The 27016-nt window shown below is 40.3% G+C and overlaps 1 protein-coding gene across 20 annotated transcripts in view; it reads left to right on the top strand.

Annotated features, from left to right (window-relative positions):
- DOCK10 (dedicator of cytokinesis 10) overlaps nt 1-27016 on the top strand; it is a 304405-nt gene that overhangs the window by 185354 nt on the left and 92035 nt on the right. For all 20 annotated transcript variants that reach the window (XR_015150938.1, XR_015150936.1, XR_015150933.1 and 17 more), the window contains exons 8-14: nt 3897-4080; nt 5521-5606; nt 5877-5960; nt 6080-6235; nt 18915-19136; nt 19323-19445; nt 21728-21810. Coding sequence is in view for 16 of the 20 variants with exons in the window: in XM_086365856.1 (XP_086221982.1) it covers nt 3897-4080; nt 5521-5606; nt 5877-5960; nt 6080-6235; nt 18915-19136; nt 19323-19445; nt 21728-21810 (938 nt within the window). In the remaining 4 variants the exon portion in view is untranslated. The remainder of the gene's footprint in view (nt 1-3896; nt 4081-5520; nt 5607-5876; nt 5961-6079; nt 6236-18914; nt 19137-19322; nt 19446-21727; nt 21811-27016) is intronic.

Below are 27016 nucleotides of genomic sequence, written 5' to 3' on the forward strand. Positions count from 1 at the left end.
CAGCTTCAGCATCATTCCCTCCAAAGAAATCCCAGGGCTGATCTCCTTCAGAATGGACTGGTTGGATCTCCTTGCAGTCCAAGGGACTCTCAGGAGTCTTCTCCAACACCACAGTTCAAAAGCATCAATTCTTCGGCCCTCAGCCTTCTTCACAGTCCAACTCTCACATCCATACATGACCACTGGAAAAACCATAGCCTTGACTAGATGGACCTTTGTTGGCAAAGTAATGTCTCTGCTTTTCAATATGCTATCAAGGTTGGACATAACTTTCCTTCCAAGGAGTAAGCGTCTTTTAATTTCATGGCTGCAGTCACCATCTGCAGTGATTTTGGAGCCCAAAAAAACAAAGTCTGACACTGTTTCCACTGTTTCCCCATCTATTTGCCATGAAGTGATGGGACGGGATGCCATGATCTTCGTTTTCTGAATGTTGAGCTTTAAGCCAACTTTTTCACTCTCCACTTTCACTTTCATCAAGAGGCTTTTTAGTTCCTCTTCACTTTCTGCCATAAGGATGGTATCATCTGCATATCTGAGGTTATTGATATCTCTCCCAGCAATCTTAATTCCAGCTTGTGTTTCTTCCAGTCCAGCATTTCTCATGATGTACTCTGCATATAAGTTAAACAAGTAGGGTGATAATATACAGCCTTGACGTACTCCTTTTCCTATTTGGAACCAGTCTGTTGTTCCATGTCCAGTTCTAACTGTTGCTTCCTGACCTGCATACAGATTTCTCAAGAGGCAGGTCAGGTGGTCTGGTATTCCCATCTCTTTCAGAATTTTCCACAGTTTATTTATTCCTCTACTTCAGTACATTCATACAGAAGTTAAGCACATTTACCTTCCAATTTCACATTTGGATGATGAATTGGTTAACACCTGTCTCCCCTGTCTGGGCAGAGACCTTGTCTGTTTTTGCCCAGCACAAAATACAAACCTGATAGAACCTTTTAAGAATGAACACTGTCACTGCACTGAGGATGACTAGTCACCTTCCGCCCTGGGCTCATGGGCTATTGAAAATGCCAGTCTGCAAGGGAATCCTTACAGGGCAAAGAAATAATAATAATTGACAATAATGGGAAAGTATGAATATGAGCCAGAGAAGGCGATGGCACCCCACTCCAGTACTCTTGCCTGGAAAATCCCATGGATGGAGGAGCCTGGTAGGCTGCAGTCCATGGGGTCGGGAAGAGTCGGACTGAGCGACTTCACTTTCACTTTTCACTTTCGTGCATTGGAGAAGGAAATGGCAACCCACTCCAGTGTTCTTGCCTGGAGAATCCCAGGAACGGGGGAGCCTGTTGGGCTGCCATCTCTGGGCTCGCACAGAGTCGGACACGACTGACGTGACTTAGCAGCATGAATATGAGCAAAGCCCTTGTCCTTGGCAGAGTCTAGAAAGTGCCACTTGAGCTGTTAAACCCCACAGTGAGGATCAGTTAGTTTTTTAGCTAATTCTTTTTTCTTCTTCAGTCCCCAAATTTTTCTTTTTCCTGAGGCTTGCATGTTGTCCCAGTGTCTACTTTCAGAAACCAGCACCCCCAGGCATGGCTGCCCCTTTAGAGTGTGATAATGCCCAGCAGGTGGCAAAGAAGAACAGCAACCAATGAACATCTTCCTTGTGCTGGGTTGTCTCAGGGGGTATTAAAGTATAAAAGGATTACTTCCTGTCTCCACCACTTGGTGTCCATGTATTTCGAGCAGGTTTTCATTTGTCTCCCCAAGCCTCAGTGTTTTCATATGCTAAATGGAATGATAATAGTGTCTTTCATAGAGTTGTTATGAGATTTAAATAAAAATGATGACTGTAAACTCCTCAACACAGGGCCAGATATATAGCCGGCAAATGTTTAATAAGTGTCATGTTTGTAGTAGTAATCATGCTATTGTGGAAGTTGAAAGCTATTTTGGGAAGTTCTCAGAGCATCCCAAAGGAAGAGAAGATTACCAGAAGTATATTAAAGATTATTCTCTTTTGCCTCCAAGAAACAGCAATCTTGTTCTCAGAAAGAGTTTATACCTTGATGTTTAAGTTGTACTCCCACACTATGGTGCCACTCTCATCTTCGATTTCTACTCTTATTTGCATTTTACTTACTTTAATTGTATAGAGTCTTGCTTTACTACAGCTGTGAGCGCTCTTAGGCTTTAGAACAGTGTGGGTAAGAATTGAATACTTGTATCAGAGTTACCTGGGAGTGATTTGAAGACAGAATATCTTCAGGAATTCTTTCAACCACCCCAGGTTACATAATTCTAGTTATCATTCGGGGAAGTTTCTACTTTGCATTTATATTTCTAATCTCATGGCAGAAATGTATATAAACTACTATAATAATCTGCTTTTGTATTCCCACTACTTTAATTGTGCTTCTTTGATCTTTAAACAGCTAACTTCTCTTTATAGATTTCACCTTCTGTGAAAGTCTAATCTAAGGTAGTTACTCATCAAATCAGACCACTTTAATTCTCTGCACAACAGAAAATTCTGTTTTTCATTTGTTAGTGTATTTCTTCAGTTGTTCATTCATTCCCCAAGATTGGAACCTCTTCTGTCCCATTCATAAGAAATAATTGTTTTAAATGCACTGTTGAATCCTTCTGTGTGATGGCACTGTGAAGGCTATAGTGGTGCTCCAGCTCTCATGAAGGCAGTTGGAAGGGAGGAATATGCTGTGCAAACAAATAAAAGTGAATAAGCATGCAATCCCAAATTTTTGTGCATACCCTGGAAGACAAGAACATTGTCCTAACTGGGGAACTGAGGAAGTTTCATTGAGCAAGGATAATTTTAGTTCAGATCTGAAGAGTGAATACAAGTCACCTAAGTACGTGAAGGGCAAACATGGTGTTATGTATGTAAATACATACCTGGTGAGTGGGATGGGAGGGTTGTTTCAGGCCTTTATGGCAGCAACAAAGTCTATGATGGGAACACATCCAGCAAACTAGAATAAAACCTCATGGTCACAAAATGCAAGTAGAGATGTCAAGTAAGACAAAAGTCTGGAGGTTGATGAAGAAGCCAGAGGCAGAGAAAGGAATTGGGAGCCCCTGGCATGTGGATGTCATTTAAAGTTATTGGACCAGATAAGGAAGAAAAGAGTCTAAGGCAGAGCTGAGGTTAGCATGACAAGTCACAAGGTAAGGAAGAGCCAGTAGAGGTGACTGAAAAGTGGTTGCTATTCAGGAGGAAAGAAAACTGAAATAGAGTGTAGTCATGGGAACCAGAGAGAGATGGGTTTCATGAAGGAGGAAGTAGCCACTGTGTCAATTCTGCTGAAAGGTTAACAGAGATTGTATAGCCCTTGGGGTAGTACAGCAACGTAGAGTTTGTTGGTGACCTTGGCAAGTGCAGCCTCTGGGATATGATGGGGTCAAAATCACAACTGGAGTGAATTGTGGACAGAACACAAGGTGAGAAAGTGAAGGTAGCAACTCAAAGCAACTGTTTAAAGAAGCTTAGAATACACTTCCCCCAGGCCTGAAGATGAAATGTTTGAGCCCACATGCTCACCCAGTCAACAAAAACCTTAAAATATCTTCTTTGTCCAAAAATCCTTGAAAGAAACCAAATAAAATAATTCTTGTAGATGCAGATGTGGTGTACTCAGTCATGTCCAGCTCTTTGTGATCCCATGGATTATAGCCCTCCAGACCTGTCCCCACCCAGGGATCAAATCTATGTCTCTTATGTCTACTTCATTGGCAGGCAGATTCTTTACAACTAGCACCACCTGGAAAGCCCAAAATAATTCTTAGCCATCTAAACTTTTATCTGTTTTGGAAAATCTCCTTGACATCATCTCCTTGTGTGGAAAACCCCATGACAAAATCTCTCTCACTCTCTAAGACTTAGTTGGTATTTTTTTCTTTTTATGCTGCAGAATAACAGGCTAAGAAAATATGCCTTTGAATTGAAAATGAATGACCTGACCTATTTTGTGTTGGCGGCTGAGACTGAGTCAGATATGGATGAATGGATCCACACCCTCAACCGAATCCTGCAGATCAGTCCTGAGGGGCCCCCTCAGGGCAGGAGGAGTGCAGAGCTCACGGATCTGGGGCTGGGTGAGCACACTACCCGCCTCCCTTGCCAACTATGACCTGTGCATTTGGTTCATTTTAGCTGCTAGTAACCCTGGTAGCTGTCAGGTCTAGCTCATCCAACCCTGAGCTATTTGCTCCAGGAAATCACCCCCCAAACCTTTACTTTTACTGAATAGTGGGGGTCACCTCACAGAGGTATGATTTTTAAGTTGACTGGCAGTGATTTGAGGCCGACATCCAGCAAATGATATTGGGAATCATTGATCAGCAATATTTTTAAAAAATGACCATGTCTAATGGGATGTTAGAGGAGAGATTCTGTGTTTTATGGATCCCATTAAATTTAATTAATGAACATTACTGTGTAATGGCAAACATACATCCTTTCCTTATAGTTGAAAAGCATCTTTCATGTGTGCTTTTGACCCCATGGAGATAAGGCAAGTTGTGAAAGTTCCATAAATTTTGCATGAGATCAGAGATTTTTATAAGATAAAAAATTTTTCTTCTGCCCATCCCAGTTCTTTCATCAGACTCTAAGCCATTCTAGGCAAAGAGAAGAGAGCAAGAGAAAGGGGAAAAAATGGTGAGAAGAAGAGGAGGAAAACAGGTTTATATTAATAGTCATGTGGAAGACAAGTTTATTCTCAGTCACTCCTCCCAAAGGAAAACTGTTCTAAGACATTTTGCACAATACATGGTACATTAAAACCAGAGAGTCTTTATCTTTTTAGTTAATTTATTTATTTGACTGCATTGGATATTAGTTATGACACTCAGACTTAGTTCCCCCAGGGCATGTGGGATCTTAGTTCCCCCAGCAGGGATTCACCCACATCCTCTGCATTGGAAGGAGGATTTTTAACCACTGAACCACCAGAGAGGTCCCCCAAAGAGTCTTTAAGTTCTGGTAGCCTCTCATGTACGAGAGTCATGGGATAAAGAAGAAGAAAATTAGTGTTGGTTTTAACTCCTGCTATATACCGTAGAAGGTGTTTTACACTCATGATTTACTTAATCATCATCAACTAGAATATTAATGTTTCCAGAGTCCTAGAGAGTTTAACTAACTGAAGCTAGAATGTAGGTTTTATGTTGATGGCCTGAGAGTCAGAATTATCAAAAATATTTTCATATGTAAGAAAGCTTTAGTATACACTGATGAAGTGAGACAAGACAACCCCAAGTATGAATGTAGTATTGTAAGGGTCCAGAGTTCTTATGGGCCCAGGATGGTGTCATGAAGAGTGTCCCAAAATGATCACCAGGACATCCGATTTCCAGGCCCAGTTTTTCCAACTATGTGGAGGACTAGAGCCAGGGCACAGTGAAGGTATCTTCTCACCAGTGTCCATTCCTCATCGCTCTTGAGTCTAACCCAGTTTCGATATGTCACAGGCTTTAAAAATGAGTGATTCATGAAGATTATTTAATGACCTGGTCTTGATGTATCTTTTCAAGATTCCCTGGATAATGCTGTAACTTGTGAAAGCACACCAGAGGAAGCTGATTCTTCAGAAAACAGCCTGCACCCAGACTTCACGAAAGTAATAAAGCTGACATTTTTCTGTGCAAATAAACTCAAATTACTTCTTACTTATCGCTTTCATGGAAAAAATGTAAATGCTTTAAGATTTAGACTAAGAAACACAACAGTCAGAAAACAAAAAGCATGTTTCTGTAAGATTGCAGAGTGTTGATGGATGATATTAAAACAGTGATAATACTAAGGGACTGTTTCTTGGCCATGTGTGTGGGGCTGGGCTGTAGGTTTCCAGCCAAGTAGAAACTAAGAACTAACACTGTTTCCTCTGTAGTACCTCACAGAAACTGAAGAGACTGTCAAAGCAACTCGAAACATGGAGAGGCTAAATCTGTTCTCACTGGATCCAGATATAGATGTAAGTCGGAATTCTCTTTAAGCAGATGTGAACTTGACTTGTATAGTTGCTGTTTATAATTTAGAAACTCTTTTCTTATGATGGGTGTATGTTGAGTAAAACTTTCCAAACTCTTTTAGAGCTTGAAACTTCAGAAAAAAGACCTTTTAGAACCCGAGTTTGTGATCAAACCATTTGAAGAGAAGGCCGCCAAGAGAATCATGATCATTTGCAAAGCTCTCAACTTAAATCTTCAGGGATGTGTGACAGAGAATGAAAATGATCCGACAACGAATGTAAGTTTCTCTTCTGATACATCCTGTACCCTCAGCCAACATCACACCACCCTCGTTAAAATCTTTTCTATTCCTGATGATTCCAGGCACTGAGTTCACACCCTCTATTGTACCAAGGAATATGATTGACAGCATTTTTCCACTTGACTAAAGTGTACAAGTTCTGAAGTAGAATTGTCAATTATACTGCCACAAAATTTCCCTTTTAACATACAGAAGAAGTAACAAAGGGACTCTGCTTTATGGTTCTTTCCATTAAATCAGCCCAATAGTTCAGAGTTTCCAGTTTGTATCTTCCTGGTGGAACTTTATGGCTTTTAAATCCACATTTTTAATGTTCATATGTTAATTTTAATGTATATTAGAGAATATTTATAATGAACAAATTAACCCTGTGATTTCATAGCTACTGCTGCTTACAACAAGGCTAAATAGTGAGTCAAGTAGAATAATATATAAATATTAAATAAATAATACATGTAAATGGTAGGGGGGAAAGGTGCTTCACTGATATTTGGGAAACATCACTGTACTCATTAAATCAATACAAGATTCCTCTTCTTACTAAATGGGCTCTCTTGAGAGTTCATTTTTAGTATTCTAAGGGACAGTTCTATACTAATTGTGAATGTATGGGTGGGAAGGGCACATTTTGATAGCATAAATATTGTCAAAGGTTGAACTATAAAGAAAGAAAGAAAAAGTACTCAATCTTAACATCAAAAATCATTGTTAATATATTGGTGTGTTCCTTTTCATTCTTTTTTAATGCATTCTGTTCTTATTTCTAATAAATCATCCCTCAATTTTCATCTTTCACCTTAAAGAACTTATTTCCAAATCCATGATACAAGCCACATCTGCTTTTAGAAGATAGAAACAGTATGACATTTTTCTGCAAATTGTATACACAGTCCGTACACCTCTCTATTTATGATGTAGTAAAATAAGCCTTGTTAGTTTGATGGTGAGTAGCGGGCAAATGGGTGAGCCCTTTCAGAAAGACTGTAACCTGCTTCCCGTGGGTCTTCAGGTACCTTAATGTTTCTCTGAACCTCCTTCTTCCTATTCTAGTAGCAGGGTAATGGTGTGTGCTGTGGACCTCAGGTTTAATGAGGAGAATCTGTAAATATGATGCATGCAAGATATTGATGTTTTCAGTGTTACCTATGAGATTCTTGTTGACAAATGAGCTAAAACTTAAATGTATTTCCAGTAAGAATCTTCCCCCAAAATGAAGCTTCTTCATATTTTATAAACTGTAACTTGCCCTAGGTATGTGACAGAGTGAAAGTAGTTAAAGTTGAGTTTATTCATTCTCGAGCAAATACTTTGTTCAGTGCACCTAATGGAGCTAGACTTGTTCTAGTTCAGTTCAGTTCAGTCGCTCAGTCATGTCTGACTACCATGTGACCCCATGGACTGCAGCACGCCAGGCCTCCCTGCCGTCACCAACTCCTGGAGTTTACTCAAGCTCATGTCGATCGAGTTGGTGATGCCATCCAACCATCTCATCCTCTGTCAACCCCTTCTCCTCCCACCTTCAGTCTTTCTAAGCATCAGGGTCTTTTGCATTGAGTCAGTTCTTCGCACCAGGAGGCCAAAGTATTGGAATTTCAGCTTCAGCATCAGTCCTTCCAATGAACACTCAGGGCTGATCTCCTTTAGGATGGACTGGTTAGATCTCCTTGCAGTCCAAGGGACTCTCAAGAGTCTTCTCCAACACCACAGTTTAAAAGCATCAATTCTTCGGTGCTCAATTTTCTGTATAGTCCAGCTCTTACATCCATACATGACTACTGGAAAAACCATAGCTTTGACTAGATGGACCTTTGTCGGCAAAGTAAGGTCTCTGCTTTGTAATATGCTGTCTAGATTGGTCATAGCTTTTCTTCCAAGGACTCTTTGCAACCCCATGGACTATACAGTCCATGGAGTTCTCCAAGCCAGAATACTGGAGTGGGTCGCTTTTCCCCCTCTCCAACAGATCTTCCCAACCCAGGAATCGAACTGGGGTCTCCTACATTGCAGGCAGATTCTTTACCAACTGAGCTATCAGGGAAGCCACAGACTTGTTCTAAGTACTGGAGAAACAGCAGGGAACAAGATGAACAAGTCCCCGGCCTCTTGAAGATTAGAATCTTTGGGAAAAGACCGAAGTAAATAAGGAAACAAATGAATTAACAAGAAACTTGCACACTGTGCAGAGTTCTTTAAAGTAAATCAATATATAGAGATATGATACAGAATAACTGAGAGGAGGGCTACTGAGGATAAGATGACCGCAGGAGACCTCTCTGAGAGGGTGACATTTGAACAGAGACCAAGGTTGAGAAAGGGAAAACATCAGGTCAGGGTAAAAGGTTCCAGGCAGAAGAAAGAACAAGTGTGAAGTTCCCTGAGACTGGTAAACATTGGCAGAGTCTAGGAACTGAAAGGAGATAGTGAAGGGAAGGGCAGACCAAGATGGGGTGGGAGAAACAGCGCAGAATAAGAGTAGATCGGGTCTTGTACACTGTAGTGAAGAGTTTGGATTTATCCTTAGTGTAATTGGAGGCGATCCTAGGGTTTGAAGCACTTTAAAATGGTTTGATCTAATTCTAATTCTTAATTCTAATTTAAGAATTTGTGTTCTTAAAACATCCCATTGGAGGAATGGACTGAAAGAAACGAGGTGACTAAGGAAAACAAGTTTATTACTACAGTTCACAGTGTGGCTTGCTCTAGGACTGGCAAAGAGGAAGGCGAGCAATGGATGGGTTTGACTGACGTTTTGTAAATTGAATTGACAGATTTTTTGGATATATGGGATATTCAGGATAAGGAGAAGAAAAATCTCAAGGATGAGTCTCTAAGTTTTGCTTTAGACCCTTATATGCATAGGGGTGTCATTACTAGGAGGATAAGACTAGAGGAAGAGCAGATTTGGGGGATACAGGCCAAAAAGTACATGATGGACATGTGAAGTGTAATTGGCCTATTCAATATCCAAGTCAAGATGTTCATTAGGCAGATTCAAACACAGGTTTAGAACTCAAGGGAATGGCATGAGCAGAGATATAAATCTGAAAGGCTAGTCCAGGCAGTGACTTACAGGGAATCATGGAGAAATTTCTGTGTATGTAGGAAATATTAAATGAATGAATACTGAAGTGACCAAAGAAAACTCAGAAGGAATGGTCGTTGATGTAGGGATAAACCAGGAAAGACTGACTCACGAGGCCAAAAAAGAGAGTCAGCTGTGTGGAATGGTGCTAAGAAGCTGAGTAACATGAAGCCACAGAAGAGCATGGTAGATGTGGCCACGTGGAGGATGACTATGGCAGGAAAAATGTTCCTTTATGTGAAAGTGTTAGGAGGAGTATTCAGAACATACTTTCACTTGGGATTTAAAAAAATAAAACTAGAAACTTAGTCTTGAAGCTATTTAGAAATATCAGGAAAATTTAACCTAAATCATAATATCACTTAATCATTTTATTAAATAAAAATGAATTCTTTTTTTGACCAAATACATCCTTGTTGTTGTTTAGTTGCTAAGTCATGTCTGACTCTTCTGCAACCCCATGGACTGTAGCCCACCAGGCTCCTCTGTCCATGGGATTTCCCAGACAATAATGCTGGAGTGGATTGCCATTTCCTTCTCCATGGGATCTTCCCAACTCAGGGATCAAACCCAAGTCTTTTGCATTGGCAGGCAGGTTCTTTACTGCCAAGCCACCAGGGAAGCCAAAGTACATCCTTCAGTTCAGTCGCTCAGTTGTGTCCAAGTCTTTGCGACCCCATGAATTGCAGCATGCCAGGCCTCCCTGTCCATCACCAACTCCCGGAGTTCACCCAGACTCACATCCGTTGAGTCAGTGATGCCATCCAGCCATCTCATCCTCTGTCGTCCCCTTCTCCTCCTGCCCCCAATCCCTCCCAGCATCAGAGTCTTTTCCAATGAGTCAGCTCTTCGCATGAGGTGCCCAAAGTACTGCAGTTTCAGCTTTAGCATCATTCCTTCCAAAGAAATCCCAGGGCTGATCTCCTTCAGAATGGACTGGTTGGATCTCCTTGCTGTCCAAGGGACTCTCAAGAGTCTTCTCCAACACCACAGTTCAAAAGCATCAATTCTTCAGTGCTCAGCCTTCTTCACAGTCCAATTCTGACATCCATACGTGATCACAGGAAAAACCATAGCCTTGACTAGACGAACCTTTGTTGGCAAAGTAATGTCTCTGCTTTTGAGTATGCTATCTGGGTTGGTCATAACTTTCCTTCCAAGGAGTAAGCGTCTTTTAATTTCATGGCTGCAGTACATCCTTGCTGCTGCTGCTAAGTTGCTTCAGTCGTGTCTGACTCTGTGCGACCCCATAGATGGCAGCCCACCAGGCTCCCCTGTCCCTGGGATTCTCCAGGCAAGAATTCTGGAGTGGGTTGCCATTTCCTCCTCCAATGCATGAAAGTGAAAAGTGAAAGTGAAGTCGCTCAGTTGTGTCCGACTCCTAGCGACTCCATGGACTGCAGTCCACCAGGCTCCTCCATCCATGGGATTTTCTAGGCAAGAGTACTAGAGTGGGGTGCCATTGCCTTCTCCGAGTACATCCTTAAGTGTGATTAAAAACTCAAATTTATAAACAAACATCAAAGAGAATGGGCTTTCTTTCCAGTGCCAGGGACATGTGACTCCCTCCACGTGGATTCCTATGTGTGCGTGTGAAGTCATATCAGTCGTGTCCCATTCTTTGCGACCCTATGGACTGTAGCTCTCAAAGCTCCTCTGTCCATGGGATTCTCCAGGCAGTAATACTGGAGTGGGTTGCCATTTCCTTCTCCAGGGGATCTTCCCAACCCAGGGATCGAACCCGCATCTCTTAAATCTTGTGCATTAGAGGGCTGGTTCTTTACCACTAGCGCCACCTGGGGAGCCCGTTGGATTCCTATCTTTATATTAAAGCCCATATTCAGTAGCTAGATGTTCGTATTTGGCGCAGTCTCGGACAAGAGAATATGTCCAATTCAAAGAGCGGCTTTCAGGAGCCCTTTCATATCTGTCAGGCCAAAGTTGTTTTCAAGTGTTCTGTTTGTATCATTTTTAATTAATTTTGTAATTGATACAAATGTTAAAACAGCAACTAAGAAAATACTTTTAAGAATAATTTCAGTGCTTATAAACAATGTAAAAACCTGATAAAACAGCCTCATCTGGACTCAACTTCAGTTTTATATGTAATGGCATTGTTTTAAAAAATCTTTTTGCGATTATTCAGTGACACTCATTTATTCATGTCGCTATTTTTAAACTCATTGTTTTCAACTCAGCGAACATGCTTTTAAACTAATTGAAATGTTTCTCCAAGTTGCTGAAGAGCCAACAACAATGCAGTTGCATTTAATGAATGAGCTTTTAAAAAGACTCCCCAAAAGAACTTTTTCATGATGAGGAAACAATACATGACAGCATATAATTTTTCAGTCAGTCAATTGAAAACCAACTTCAAGTTGATGGCTTTAGAGTATAAAATATTTCTTTGAAAATAGAAATTGATCCAAAAATCTGAACTAATGAAGCTGCTTTACAGCAGAAGTACATTTAGAATTTCATGTTCTTAAATTTTTTTAAAGAGAAGTACAGAATTTTAAGCAAGAAACCTGTGATGATTCATTGGGCTTTGTAGGTGTTTTGCTATATTTATTGAAAAACCAGTGATTCAAAAAGTAAGATGTGACATTTAAGTTGAAAAGGTAAATTGGAAGAAATAAGTGAATCACCATATGAGCTTTATTTTTGATTGATTATCAAAGTAGGTAATTTGTTTCCATTAACAAAACAGAAGTGAAAATCAAAGGGGGGCAATCTGCAAAATAATAATAATAAGGATTTTTTTCTTTGACGTTCAATGTGTTTTGGGTTCCTACCTGAATTATTTCATTTAATTTTGTATTTTTCATCTCTTGGCAGACTACCAGTACCACAAACCAGGAGTTTTTCTAAATTAAATTGGTAAAATATGAAACTTTTACATTTTGTCTTATTTTTTTTTAATTTGTTGAATTTTATTTTATATGTATAATTCTAACAGCAAGGGCTCTGCCAAATATTGCTAATATTAAGGAATTAAACTAATACCCTTATTATAAGCTAGCCATATTCCTGCATTTCAAAGAACACAAGATACTTATTAAACATTCAGCAAAATCTATGGCATGAGTGAGTCTGTATAGTGATAAACTTGCTCACAATGTGTTTTTTGTATATAACCTACAATGCACCACCCTCATGGCAGGAAGTGAAGAGGAACTAAAAAGCCTCTTGATGAAAGTGAAAGAGGAGAGTGAAAAAGTTGGCTTAAAGCTCAACATTCAGAAAACGAAGATCATGGGATCTGGTCCCATCACTTCATGGGAAATAGATGGGGAAACAGCAGAAACAGTATCAGACTTTATCTTTTTGGGCTCCAAAATCACTGCAGATGGTGACTGCAGCCATAAAATTAAAAGACGCTTACTCCTTGGAAGAAAAGTTATGACCAACCTAGACAGCATATTGAAAAGCAGAGACATTACTTTGCCAACAAAGGTCCATTTAGTCAAGGCTATGGTTTTTCCAGTGGTCATGTATGGATGCGAGAGTTGGACTGTGAAGAAAGCTGAGCACTGAAGAATTGATGCTTTTGAACTGTGGTGTTGGAGAAGACTCTTGAGAGTCCCTTGGACAGCAAGGAGATCCAACCAGTCCATTCTGAAGGAGATCAGCCCTGGGATTTCTTTGGAAGGAATGATGCTAAAGCTGAAACTCCAGTACTTTGGGCACCTCATGCAGAGAGTTGACTCATTGGAAAAGACTCTGATGCTGGGAGGGATTGGGGGCAGGAGGAAGAGGGGATGATAGAGGATGAGATGGCTGGATGGCATCACCGACTCGATGGACGTGAGTTTGAGTGAACTCCGGGAGATGGTGATGGACAGGGAGGCCTGGCGTGCTGCGATTCATGGGGTCACAAAGAGTCGGACACGACTGAGTGACTGAACTGAACTGAACTGATCCACAAAATATTGGTGGATGAGAGGCATCAGTTCAAGATTAAGTAGCATAAACAAAACTTTAAAAACTTTTTATAATTATATACATTTTAAGAAGTCTATAGTTAATTACATATGCATGTATTTACTTATGTATACATATAATTACTCATGTGTATATATGTACATATATATGTGAATATAATTACATATCTATATTTCTGTCCTATTTAAATTCTGTTGCATTTGACATTTTTCTAGTTGAAAATTATTTCTTTATTAAATCTTTCTCCTTCAGTGTCTGTGATACTCTGGCAGCATTAAATGTTTTTATCAACTTGTTTTTAAAAATCCCTCACCACTCCCCAGTCTTCTTTGTAAACTGGTTTTCCTACTCCCACCTCTATCCCATGCATGTTCGTATTTCCTGTGATGCCATTTTGCCATTTCCTAGGATTTTCTCTTTTTTTCATTTCATGCTTGAACAGGAAAGCATGACACAGGAAAGCATGACACACCCAAATCTTTCGTTTTCTACTCTCCAGCCCAATTTCCTTGACTGAACTCAACACTCATATACCCCACTGCTCCTGGAATGTCCTACAAATGACTTTCTGTACTGAAGAATTCATCTTTGTATCTTCATCCTATGCATTAGTGAATGGCATTGTCATTCAATTAATTTCTATAGTCCCAAACCTAAGGATTTTCTTTAATTCATGCCCCTGTGAACCGTCTCTCCAACCAACCAACACACACACACACACGCAATGAGTTTCCAAGGCTTCTAGTTGTACCTCCCTAATGTTTCTCCAGTGTATTTTCTACAAACACATCCTAATGTTGTGTTTCCACTCTGATCTCACTCTAAACCTGTGTTTTTTCATGTCTTTGTGACTTTGCCCATGTCACTCCACTTACTGGAAGCCCTTATAAACTCCTCTTTACCAAACTTCTACTTCTTTACTCAAATAAGAAACTCTTCCTTCCCTTTCCATCTTCCTTTACCTTCTCATTTTCCCTTTAGTCACATCTTCCTCTTCCTTCCTAGCATGGTAGCAAGAGGTCGAGGGGGCAGTGGCACTGAGGCTTGGAGCTGAGTGAGCCCAAGAACCCCAGATGATTTGGGGGAGAAAGCCACATGGAGACTCAGAGGTGCCACAGATGCTACTCTGATTGGGAGATGGGTTACTTTGAAACCAAAAGTAAACTGATTGAAGAAATAAGTAATTAATGATGAGTCAGGTTTTTCGCTACTGGAAGAAATATTTACAAATATGAAAAAGGGAAAGCTTAGAAGGAACCTTTGAGGATCTTGACTGGAAATGGAGCTACAGTACGAACCCATGAGTTTTTTGCAAATATTCACATACAGATAGTGATAAAGAAATCATTGTTAACACAAGTTCATGTGCCTGAAGCAGAAAGAGGCCAAACAAACTGAAACATAGGACCTTGGAGCAGAGAAAGGTTATTGCAAGGCCATGCAAGGAGGCAGGTTGGCTCATGCCCTAAAAAGCCTCTAGCTCTCCAAAAGGTTTCAGCAAAACATTTTTAAAGGGAAGATGACACGGGCATCTCAGGGTATGTGACCAGCTTGTGAACAGTTCTCTGATTGGCTGATGGTGAGGTAGCAGCGTCCTGTCACAGGGGTTAACATTATTCATCTTTAGGCTCAAGGAGGCCTGGGGCTATGTGCTCATGGTCATCAAGTAGTTCTTGCTTTTTAGCTGGGGGGGAGGGGCGGTGGGGGGTGGCGCGGGCGGGGAGGCGGGGTGGGTTTCCTATCTGCAAAACAACTCAGGAAATCTGCATGAAATACTATTATCTAGGGCTTCCCAGGTGACTCAGTGATAAAAGAATCCTGAATCCGCCTGCCAATGCAGGAGATACCGGTTTGATTTCTGGGTCGGGAAGATCCCTGGAGAAAGAAAGAAAGTGAAGTGGCTCAGTCAGGTCCAACTCTTTGCAACCCCATAGCCTACCAGGCTCCCCCATCCATGGGATTTTCCAGGCAAGAGTACTGGAGTGGGGTGCCATTTCCTTCTCCAGGGGAATCTTCCCGACCCAGGGATCGAACCCTGGTCTCCTGCATTCTAGGCACATGCTTTGCCATCTGAGCCACCAGAGAAGGCCGTGAAGAAGGAAATGGGAACTTACTCCAATGTTCTTCCTAGGAAATCCCAAGGACAGAGAAACCTGGCAGGCTACAATCCATGGGGTCACAAAGAGTTGGACACGACTGAGTAACTAAACAACAACTATTAATATTATCTAGGTACTTCAGAAAGATGCTAAAGCAAAGGATATGGGGGAAGGCCTGTCCTGGGAAGACCCCATGGAGTCCTGCTCAGTTACAATTATAGCTGTGAATATTGTGTGTATGTAGGTAATGGCAACCCACTCCAGTGTCCTTGCCTGGAGAATCCCAGGGACGGGGGAGCCTCATGGGCTGCCATCTGTGGGGTCGCACAGAGTCGAACACGACTGAAGCGACTTAGCAGCAGCAGCAGCATGTATGTGGGTGTGTGTCCCAGAAACAGTGAGCCTAACAAGCACCCAGATCTTGATTTCAAAGTGTCACCCTCATTCACAGGAACCAAGGGTCTTTGGAGGAATGGCTGGGGCATGAAGAGTAAAGACGAACCCGAAAAACCTTGTTGGGTATAGAAAGAGGTATTCCAAAAACGATGAAGACCTGCCATAGAGACATAGGAGCTACAATGAAGGGTGTGCTGCTGCTGCTAAGTCACTTCAGTCGTGTCCGACTCTGTGCAACCCCACAGACGGCAGCCCACCAGGCTCCCCCGTCCCTGGGATTCTCCAGGCAAGAACACTGGAGTGGGTTGCCATTTCCTTCTCCAATGCACGAAAGTGAAAAGTGAAAGTGAAGTCGCTCAGTCGTGTCCGACTCCCAGCGACCCCATAGACTGCAGCCCACCAGGCTCCTCCGTCCATGGGATTTTCCAGGCAAGAGTACTGGAGTGGGGTGCCATTGCCTTCTCCAAATGAAGGGTGTACCTCTAGCCAAATCTAGGACAACTTGAGTATCACTCTAAATAATGATAGTAAGCAATGGAAATTTACTGAATAAAATAACAATCCATGAGTCTATACACACACACACACATATATAATATGTGTGTGTGTATTATATGATTTTATACAAATATTATATTTTGCACATTACATGTAATAAACTGCCAGTGCAGGGGGCACAAGTTTGACCCCTGGTCAGGAAACTAAGATCCCATATGACGCATGACTCAACCAAAATAAAGAAGTAAGGAAAAATATATTTAATGAATATATAACATATGTAATATATAGTATTATGTATTACATATAACACAAATAGAAATATTATACTATATAAATAGTAATGATAGCTTACAGTGAATGGTGTCGGATTTGTGATCTCCAAAGATTTAATTTCAGGAACAGGGACGAGGCTTGATCACTCAAGAGCTTTTGTGTAGCAGAGTTTATTAAAGTATGAAAAAGGGACAGAGAAAGCCTCTGACATAGACATCAGAAGGTGGACAGAGTGTGTCCCCCTCGCTAGTCTAAGTGAGGGAATTATAACTTTTTTAGTTAGTTATTACAATAAATCAAAATAATGTCTCAAGGTTGTAAAGATCTTACTAGACACACTCCCATAATTTACATTTTAAGAAGACAGGATTAGAACTAAAAATAGAAAGATTTTACCAGACCCACTCCCATAATGTATACATTCTAAGATATCAGGATTAGTCAGAAGGTTTTCAGAAAGAATGCTCAAACTACCACACAGTTGCACTCATCTCACATGCTAATAAAGTCATGCTCAAAATTCTTCAAGCCAGGCTTCAACAGTATGTGAACTATGAACTTCCAGATGTTCAGATCAAATTGCCAACATCCGTTGGATCATCAAAAAAGCAAAAGAGTTCCAGAAAAAACATCTATTTCTGCTTTATTGACTATGCCAAAGCCTTTGATTGTGTGGATCACAGCAAACTGTAGAAAATTCTTCAAGAGATGGGAATACCAGACCACCTGACCTGCCTCTGGAGAAACCTGTATGCATATCAGGAAGCAACAGTTAGAACTGGACATGGAACAATGGACTGGTTCCAAATCGGGAAAGGAGTACATCAAGGCTGTATATTGTCACCTTGCTTATTTAATTTATATGCAGAGTACATCATGAGTAACGCTGGGCTGGGTGAAGCACAAGCTGGAATCAAGATTGCTGGGAGAAATATCAATAACCTCATATATGCAGATGACACCACCCTTATGGCAGAAAGCAAAGAAGAACTAAAGAGCCTCTTGATGAAAGTGAAAGAGAAGAGTGAAAAATTTGGCTTAAAACTCAACATTCAGAAAACTAAGATCATGGCATCTGGTCCATCACTTCATAGCAAATAGATGGAGAAACAGTGACAGACTTTATTTTCTTGGGCTCCAAAATCACTGCAGGTGATGATTGCAGCCATGAAATTAAAAGATGCTTGCTCCTTGGAAGAAAAGCTATGAAAAAGCAGAGACATTACCTTGCCAGCAAAGGTCCATCTAGTCAAAGCTATGGTTTTTCCAGTAGTCATGTATGGATATGAGAGTTGGACTATAAAGAAAGCTGAGCATGAAGAATTGATGCTTTTGAACTGTGGTGTTGGAGAAGACTCTTGAGAGACTTCAAGGAGACCCAACCAGTCCATCCTAAAGGCAAGCAGTCCTGAATATTCATTGGAAGGACTGATGCTGAAGCTGAAACTCCAATACTTTGGCCACCTGATGGCAAGAACTGACTCACTGGAAAAGACCCTGATGCTAGGAAAGATTGAAAGCAGGAGGAAAAGAGGTCGACAGAGTATGAGATCGTTGGATAGCATCACTGACTCAATGGACATGAGTTTGAGTAAACTCTGGGAGTTGGTGATGGACAGAGAAGCCTGGTGCACTGCAGTCCATGGGGTTGCAAAGAGTCAGACACGACTGAGCGACTGAACTTCACTTTCAGAAAGGAGAAACTGTTCTCAAGCGGGGTACATTGTTCTTATATAATCCTTAGTACAGAGTTTCGGAGAAGGCAGTGGCACCCCACTCCAGCACTCTTGCCTGGAAATTCCCATGGACAGAGGAGCCTGGTAGGCTGCAGTCCATGCTAAGGGTCGGACGTGTCTGAGCGACTTCACTTTCACTTTTCACTTTGATGCATTGGAGAAGGAAATGGCAACCCACTCCAGTGTTCTTGCCTGGAGAATCCCAGGGACGGGGGAGCCTGGCGGGCTGCCGTCTATGGGGTTGCCTAGAGTCGGACACGACTGAAGTGACTTAGCAGCAGCACAAAATTTAAACTGAGTTTGTTGTGTAATCATCAGTTCTTGGCTTAAAGAAAAAAAAAAAAAAAAACGTTTTATGTGACTAAGACTAAGGAATGTAGAGAAAAAAAAGACATTTGTCCTTTCCTCCTCCTTGAGAATTCTAGACCCCTATCTCCTCCTTGAGAGCCCCAGACCCCTCTCTCCTCCTCTCTGTCTCTTCCCCAGACTCCTTATCAACCTGCCTAGTAATTGACTCTCTCAGTAGTACTTTATCTATTGTGTTATTAAATGCTATACTAAAGAGCCTATTGTCTGTGTAATGGTTTTATGTCAAAACCACCAATTCTTTCTTCTTCCCACAGATTGAGCCTTTTTTTGTGAGTGTGGCACTTTATGACCTCAGAGACAGCAGGAAGATTTCTGCCGATTTCCATGTGGATCTAAACCACACTGCTGTCAGGCAGATGCTCTTAGGGGCATCTGTGGCTGTGGAAAATGGAAACGTAGACACTGTCACTCCCAGACAATCAGGAGAACCTCACATCAAGGGATTTCCAGAAGAATGGCTAAAATTTCCAAAGCAGGTTGCACTTCTGTTTATCTCTCATAGGAGGGAAGATGTTTGTTGCATTGTTCTTACCAATAGATTACATAAGATGAGTAGTTTTCCAAATAAAAATTCCCCTAAAGTTGTACTGTAAAAGTAGACTTTTGTATATGTCTTCATTGTGGTTTCCTAAATGCTTATTATTTGTTTTCTTTGTATACAGGCTATATTTTCTGTAAGCAATCCACACTCTGAAATTGTTTTAGTGGCCAAAATTGAAAAAGTACTGATGGGAAACATCGCAAGTGGTGCTGAACCTTATATTAAAAATCCAGACTCCAACAAGGTAATGCATGATCTTTTTATAAATGATTTCAGTTACTTTCAAGAAACAAAAATCACACTGCTGATAGGTTAAGGTGAACAATGTCAGATTCCTGATCTCCAAAGATTTAGCTTCTGGACCAGGGGCCAGGCTTGATCACTCAAGAGCTTTTGTGTAGCAGAGTTTTATTAAAGTATCAAAAGGGACAGAGAAAGCCTCTGACATAGGCATGAGAAGGGGGACAGAGAGTGCCCTCCTCGCTAGTCTTAGCAAGGAAATTATATACTTTTTCAATTGGTTATTACAATAAATCAAAAGAATGTCTCCAGGTTGTAAAAATTTACCAGACCCACACCCACAATTTACATTTTAAGATGACAGGATTAGAATTTAACAATAGAAAGATCTTACCAGAGCCACTCCCATAATATACATTTTAAGATACCAGTATTAGTCAGAAGGTTTTCAGGAAGGAGAAACTGTCCTCAAGCAGGATACATTGTTGTTATATAATCCTTAGTACAGAGTTTAAACTGAGTTGTTTGTCGTGTAATCATCTTAAAGAAAAAAAAAGTTTTATGTGACTAAGACTAAGGACGGAGAAGGCAATGGCAACCCACTCCACTCTTGCCTGGAAAATCCAATGGACGGAGGAGCCTGGTAGGCTGCAGTCCATGGGGTCGCTAAGAGTCGGGCACAACTGAGCGACTTCACTTTCACTTTTCACTTTCATGCGTTGGAGAAGGAAATGGCAACCCACTCCAGTGTTCTTGCCTGGAGAATCCCAGGGACGGGGGAGCCAGGGGGCTGCAGTCCATGGGGTCGCTAAGAGTCGGGCATGACTGAGGCGACTTAGCAGCAGCAGCAAGACTAAGAAACGTAGAGGAAAAAAAAGACATTTGTCCTCTTGAGGATTCCAGACCCCTATCTCCTCCTCGAGAGCCCCAGGCCCCTTTCTCCTCCTTGGGGACACAGGACTTATCAACCTGCCTAGGAAGTGACTTTCTCACTGCCTTGATGAATTATCAAGTTTGATAAATATGAGTCTTGAAATAGTCCCTTGTTAGTGAAATGAGTATCCAGTTGGAAATTTTTAAAGTATATAGTCTCAGCTTATGTTTTCTGATACGGTAATTGTAACTGAGAATCTATTGGTGAAAATAAATTTACGAGGATAAAATTTTAACCCCCAAGGACCAAAGTGTTAACAATAATGAAAAGTTAGGATTAATCTGACTGGAAACAAGGAAAAACAGTTTACTAAGACATCAGCAATGCTTATGCAGAACTAAGCGAAAAAGTAAAATAATTGTTTACCAAGTTATAATAATACCTAAATGAAGAAAGAAAGAAGAAAGAAAATGCTGTAAGTTCCTTAAATGGTGGGACTACAGGACATTGTTTCTGCTTTCTCTTTTCAATTACTGCATTTTTTAAATAATTGAATGTTATTATTTTAATAGAAAATAAATACAAAAAGTTTTTATTATCCACCCAAAGATGTATAATAATGTGTAATAATTGAATTTGAGGGTATGTGACAGTTTAGGACAGTGTCTAACATATTTATGAGAGAGTGCTTTAAAACCCAGCCTGCCACCTATTTTTGTAAATAAAGTTTTATTGAAACACAGATATACTGATTCATTTAAGATTATCTTTGGCTGCTTTCCTGCTGTGGTGACAGAGCTAAGAAGCTGAGACAAAGACTACATGGCCCGCAGACCCCTATATATTTACCATGTGACTCTTGACAGAACAGATTTGCTGATTGCTGTCATAACAAACAAAAAGAAATATAGGACAAACTGTGAATGTAAATTTGATAACTCTTTCCATTCAATATTTTAAGGTCTCTTAAGTCAGGAAAAAGAAAGAGGCAGGGGGTGAAGTTGGTATTCCAAGATGAGTGTTTTCTGCATTTAAAATTTCTAAACTAAGAAGAAAGAGAGACTTCTCTGGTGATCCAGTGGTTAATACTCTACACTTCCAAAACAGGGGGCACTGGTTCGATCCCTGATCAGGGAACTAATATCCCATATGCCACGTGGGATGGCCAAGAAGTAAAAAAGGAATAAAGAGAGGATGTTTAAAAAATAATTAAGGAAAGAAAAACCTTATGCAATAATTTGAACACAGATGACATCATTTCACTCTTTATAGGGTAGAATCTCTGGGTCAGTAAAGCAGGATTTCACTGATTTTCAATATAAGACAACACAGAAAAGTATTTATTCCCATTTTACATGGACGGTTTCTATAGTGATACTCTAAACAATGTCTCTATTTATTTTTTTCCTTAGTATGCACAAAAGATTCTAAAATCCAACAGGCAGTTCTGCAGCAAGTTGGGGAAATATCGCATGCCGTTTGCTTGGGCGGTGAGGTAGGTTGACAATTGCAATCAACAGAATAGAAATGCATTTATAATCTACATTGAAAGCTTTAGTTTTGAACATGTCTGTGTTACCTGTTATTTTTAACATGCCAACACCGAGAAGAATGCCAATGTGTTCATCTTCATAAATAAATACCTGGAGTTCCCTAGAAACATGTGTTTTACAATTTAGCAAGCCAGCTCATAATAGACTGGTACCATGACACGGGTGCATTGTATACATGACCAGGTGTCCAATGGTCATAACATCTGTATTATATAAAATTCAGATGGAAGCACCATGATTTCTTATGCAGCTACATATTTTCATCTGTGCAGAAAACACAGATCTATATATGGATGGTCAAATGAAGCCATCGGATCGATCCCTGAAACTCTCTGATTTTGGTACTTATTAGTATAGCCACATTTATCAGTACCAGTTGACTCTCTGAGCAAAATGCTGAGTTATGTGGACAGTAATGGTGGAGTCACCCACCTGGGTGTATAACCTCTGCATAAAGATCAAAAATTGCCTTTCAGATTTATTTAAACATCAATTACTATTGTCTCTCTCTGTCTTCTTGTGTCTTTATCAGTACTTAATTTCTTAAAGGAAGAAGAGCCTGGCATAGACATGGCAAAAGGTCAACAGTGTACAAACTGAATCAACTAATAAGGATTAATTAGTTCTACCAAAAAAGAACACCTATTAGGTATCCATTTGAATATTGATTACACCCCAATGCAAAGAACTTTAAAATACAGGAGGAAGGGGGAACTGGTTAGTTATGCCATTTTCAGGTCTTACAGTATCCAGTGAGGTGAAGAACCAGAGTACACTCACCAATATCTTTCATAACTTTGATACTGGTATTGAAAGTTGGAGATAGTCCTTAGGTACAGGGAGGAGAAATGTGGAAGTCTGGGGCAGCAGTAATCAAGGTAAACTCATGTAGTCTGTAGGAATCAGTTTGCTCTAAGGCAACCCTCTAAGGAGAAAGAGACAAATGTGGTCCAGATCAGGAGCCATTTATAGACTATAACTTTGAGTCAGTTTCCATTCTGAGTCTCAGGGTCTCCATCTACAGAATGAAGCTGACAACACCTGCCTTGTGAACAGTAGTGCAATCATAAGCACAAAGGCATCTGTCATAAAGCGCATCATAAATATCATTTTATCTCTTTTAATATCTCTTCCCATTCTGTATGAAAAAAGATGCTATTTAGGAATACTGAACCCTTTATAATGAACTTAATTCTTTTTATTCTTCATAAGCTTCAAGAAAAAGGATAACTAAGATGCAGAGAGCAAAAGTATATACACCAAGAGGGGAAAGGGAGGTCAGGATGAATTGGGAGATTGGGATTGATATATATACATTATTGATACTATGTATAAAGTAGATCACTAATGTGAACCTACTGTATAGCACAGGGAACTCTACTCAGTGCTCTGAGGTGAACTAAATGGGCAGGAAATCCAAAGAGGGAATATATGTGTACATATAGCTGATTCACTTTGCTGTACAGTAGAAACTAACAGAACATTGTAAAGCAACTGTAATCCAATAAAAATTAATTTTGAAAACAGGAAAAAAAGAAAAAGGATGACTAGTTATAATTCAGAAGCCAAACTTTTTCGTGTTAATAAGTATTGTCATTTCCCACAGGACACTCAGTTTGGGCAAGTCGAAGGGCAAAGGCAGGCTGTCCTTTTGCAAGGTGAAATATTCCAATGTAGCAAAATTATAGTAGTGAACACATGTTCTTTTTAAATATTAGAATTATCCTGAGCATTGTTATAAATAAATACTTTAGAGCTAGAGCTGGATTCTAAGTCTCAACTCTGTTTACCAGCCAAGTGAATTTAGACAAGAATTTATAGTCTCTGTTTACCTAGGTTTTTTTGAATATACAAAAGAGAGGTGTCAATACCTAATTTACTGTTTCAGGGATCAGCAAGTACAACTATGTAATCAATAAAAGATAGCCATTATTAGAAGTCACTAATCTAATATGATTATTAAAAGTCCTGGGACTTCCCTGGCAGTACAGCAGTTAGGACTCTGCACTTCCACAACAGGGGGACCAGGTTCAATTCCTGGTTAGGGAGCTAAAATCCCACATGCTGCTTGGTGTGGCCAAAAATAAGTAAAATAAAACAGACAAAATCCATAAGCAGATAATTCCAGAAAAAGAGCTGCAGAAGGACCCTGAACATATGAGATGTCCATTCATAATTATAATAAGAGACAAGAAAATTCTAAAATAAAAAATTTTTTAAATAAAAGTCTGTATAAAGATCATATCCACCCCCAGCAAGCCTTTTCAGGTCAATTTGGGACAGTGAATAATAATGTGGGAGAAAGAAGTGAAAGAATCGCCCATTATTGAAAGAAACTGAGCAGTTAGGAAAAGCAGTAAGAATCCTACATTGAAGTTATCTGGTCAGATGTGCTGGAGGAAAGATAGATGAAGTTTCTAGGGAGGTTGGTGATATTACCAACTATTGAAGTATTTATGTCTAGGACAGGAAAGCCAACAAAACCACAAGTTCATGCCACATGAATGCCTGATCAGTGGTTTGGTCATAGGTTAGGAAATACCACCAAATACACCACCAATGTGTGTATATAAATATAGATATACATTTACAGAAATCTCTCTAGCAACTGAGAAAAATGGTTAGAAGAGTATTTCTCAAGATTTTCTGTTAGACCACTTGGGAAAGTGTTATTTAGGGGCTTCTCTGGTGGCTCAGATGATAAAGAATCTGCCTGCCAATGCAGGAAACCCAGGTTCGATCCCTGGGTTGGGAAGATCCTCTGGAGAAGGAAATGGCAACCCACCCCAGTATTCTTGCCTGGAGAATTCCATAGACAGAGGAACCTGATGGGCTACAGAACACTTAATCTAACCACAAAAACAAGTACAAGATACAACCAAAGAAGATTTTAATTTTCCCTTCACAGTGTAGAAACTGCTTTAAATAAATTGTTGATCAAGTCAGGGGAGGGCTCCTTGCTACTCATGTCATTTTGACATGAGCTAGCCTGCTGTCTTATTTGAATACCCTATTGATACTGCAGGTTCTCTGACTCCTTTTCCTTTCCATTCAATTTTCTTGATTGTAGCTTGTCTCATGATACAGCTCTGAGTGTACTCTAAAATCCTTTGGCCCTTAAAATCAACTGCCGCTAAGAAGCCTAAAGTTGACAATAACCTTATAAAGTCATAATATTTCTGCCCAGATGCAATCATTCCACCAGCTGTGAGACACACATATTCATCACTGTGAACATTTTATCTAGGGCTAATTTGGTGCATGTTCTTATTTTTGGCACCAGCTGCAGTGCCATTTTATAGTAAAAAAGATTATATTGAGAGTAGGTAAAGAGAACACATTCAGATGGCTACATACGGTGTTGTACACGCATTGATTCAGGAGAAAGTCAACCTTTACAAATGTGCCTTGCTGGTAATCAAACTCTTTCCACCCATGTAAGGCTCAGAGTTACACGGGCCTAAATCCAGGACAAGAATCTGTTTTTTCTTCCTAAACTTTAAACTTTCGATTTTGTATTAGGCTATAGCTGATTGACAATATTATGTTAGTCTCAGGTGAATGGCAAAGGGACTCTACCATACACATACATGTATCCATTTTCCCCAAACCCCCTTCCTATCCAGGCTGGCACATAACATTGGGCAGAGTTCCCTGTGCTATACAACAGATCCTTGTTGGTTATTCATTTTAAATACAGCAGTGTATACGTGACCTTCCCAAAGTCCCCAACTTTCCCTTACCTCCAGCAACCATAAGTTTGTTTTCTAAGTCTGCGAGTCTTCCTGTTTTGTAAGTTCATTTGTATCATTTCTTTTTAGATTCCACAAGTAAGGGATGTCATACAATATTTCTCCTCCTCTGCAGGACAAGAGTGTTTTTGATTTCTTTTCTGTATCCTATGCAGCATTTCAGATGGACCAGAGTAAAAATGCTGGATTTTCTTTAGAATTAAACAAGACTAAAACAAAAATTTCGTTCTTTTATCTATACATTTATAAAAAGACAGTGAAGCAACACCCCCAACAAGTGGTTGTCCAACCTCTGTCCAGATCCTTCTAATGTCAAAAATTCAAGTATGTCCCAGAGTGGTTCTGTCTTTTTATAGCTCTAATGATTAGATAATTCTTCAGATATATATATGTATATGTACATATGTCTACATGGGGCTTCCCAGGTGGCACCAGTGGGAACCTGCCTGCCAATGTAGGAGACATAAGAGACACAGGTTCGATCCCTGAATTGGAAAGATCCCCTGGAGAAGGGAATGGCAACCCACTCCAGTATTCTTGCCTGGAAAACTCCATGGACAAGGGAGCCTGACAAGCTATAGTCCATATGGTCACAAAGAGTTTGATACAGCTGAAGCTACTTAGCATGCACGCATGCACACATATATACATATATAATATATACACATTTTTAAGCTGCTTGATAGTCACTTGTATGTTTTGTCTTCCAAAGCCACAGAAAATGTGCTTCAGTTCTGTGTTGTTGTTGTTCAGTCGCTAATCCCATGAGCTGCAGCATGCCAGGCTTCCCTGTCCTTCCCTCCCTCCCGGGGTTTGCTCAAACTCATGTCCGTTGAGTCAGTATGCCATCCAACTATCTCATCTTCGGTCGCCCCCTTCTCCTCCTGCCCTCAACCTTTCCCAGCATCAGGGTTTTTTCCAATGAATCGACTTTTCACATCAGGTGGCCAAAGTATTGGAGCTTCAGCTTCAGCATCAGTCCTTCCAATGAATATTCAGGATTGATTTCCTTTAGGATTGACTGGTTTGATCTCCCTGCTGTCCAAGGAACTCTCAAGAGTCTTCTCCAGCACCACAGTTCAAAAACATCAATTCCTCATTCTTTCTATATATCACAGCTATTCATGCTTATGAATGAAGCTCTCATGGATACCTAAGCTTCTTTTCCTTTAGGCTAAACACAGCATTTTTTTTTTCAATCACACCCCACACATCAAGGCTTTGAGATCATTGCACACCAATCATTGCTCAACTCTGGCAGTTGGAACAGGACATGATGTCTCAGCCACCCTGAAACCATCTGTGTAAATGAATGAGTTCTCTGCTCTCCTGCCAGTTAGCATATTTATCAAGCAGAGACAGAGTGTGTGGTGCTGTGATCAGTGCTCCTCTGTGA

This window comes from Bos grunniens, chromosome 2, assembly GCF_055505025.1.
Source record: "Bos grunniens cultivar Pamir isolate PY7600 chromosome 2, Bosgru_T2T1.0, whole genome shotgun sequence".
Lineage (NCBI taxonomy): Eukaryota > Metazoa > Chordata > Mammalia > Artiodactyla > Bovidae > Bos > Bos grunniens.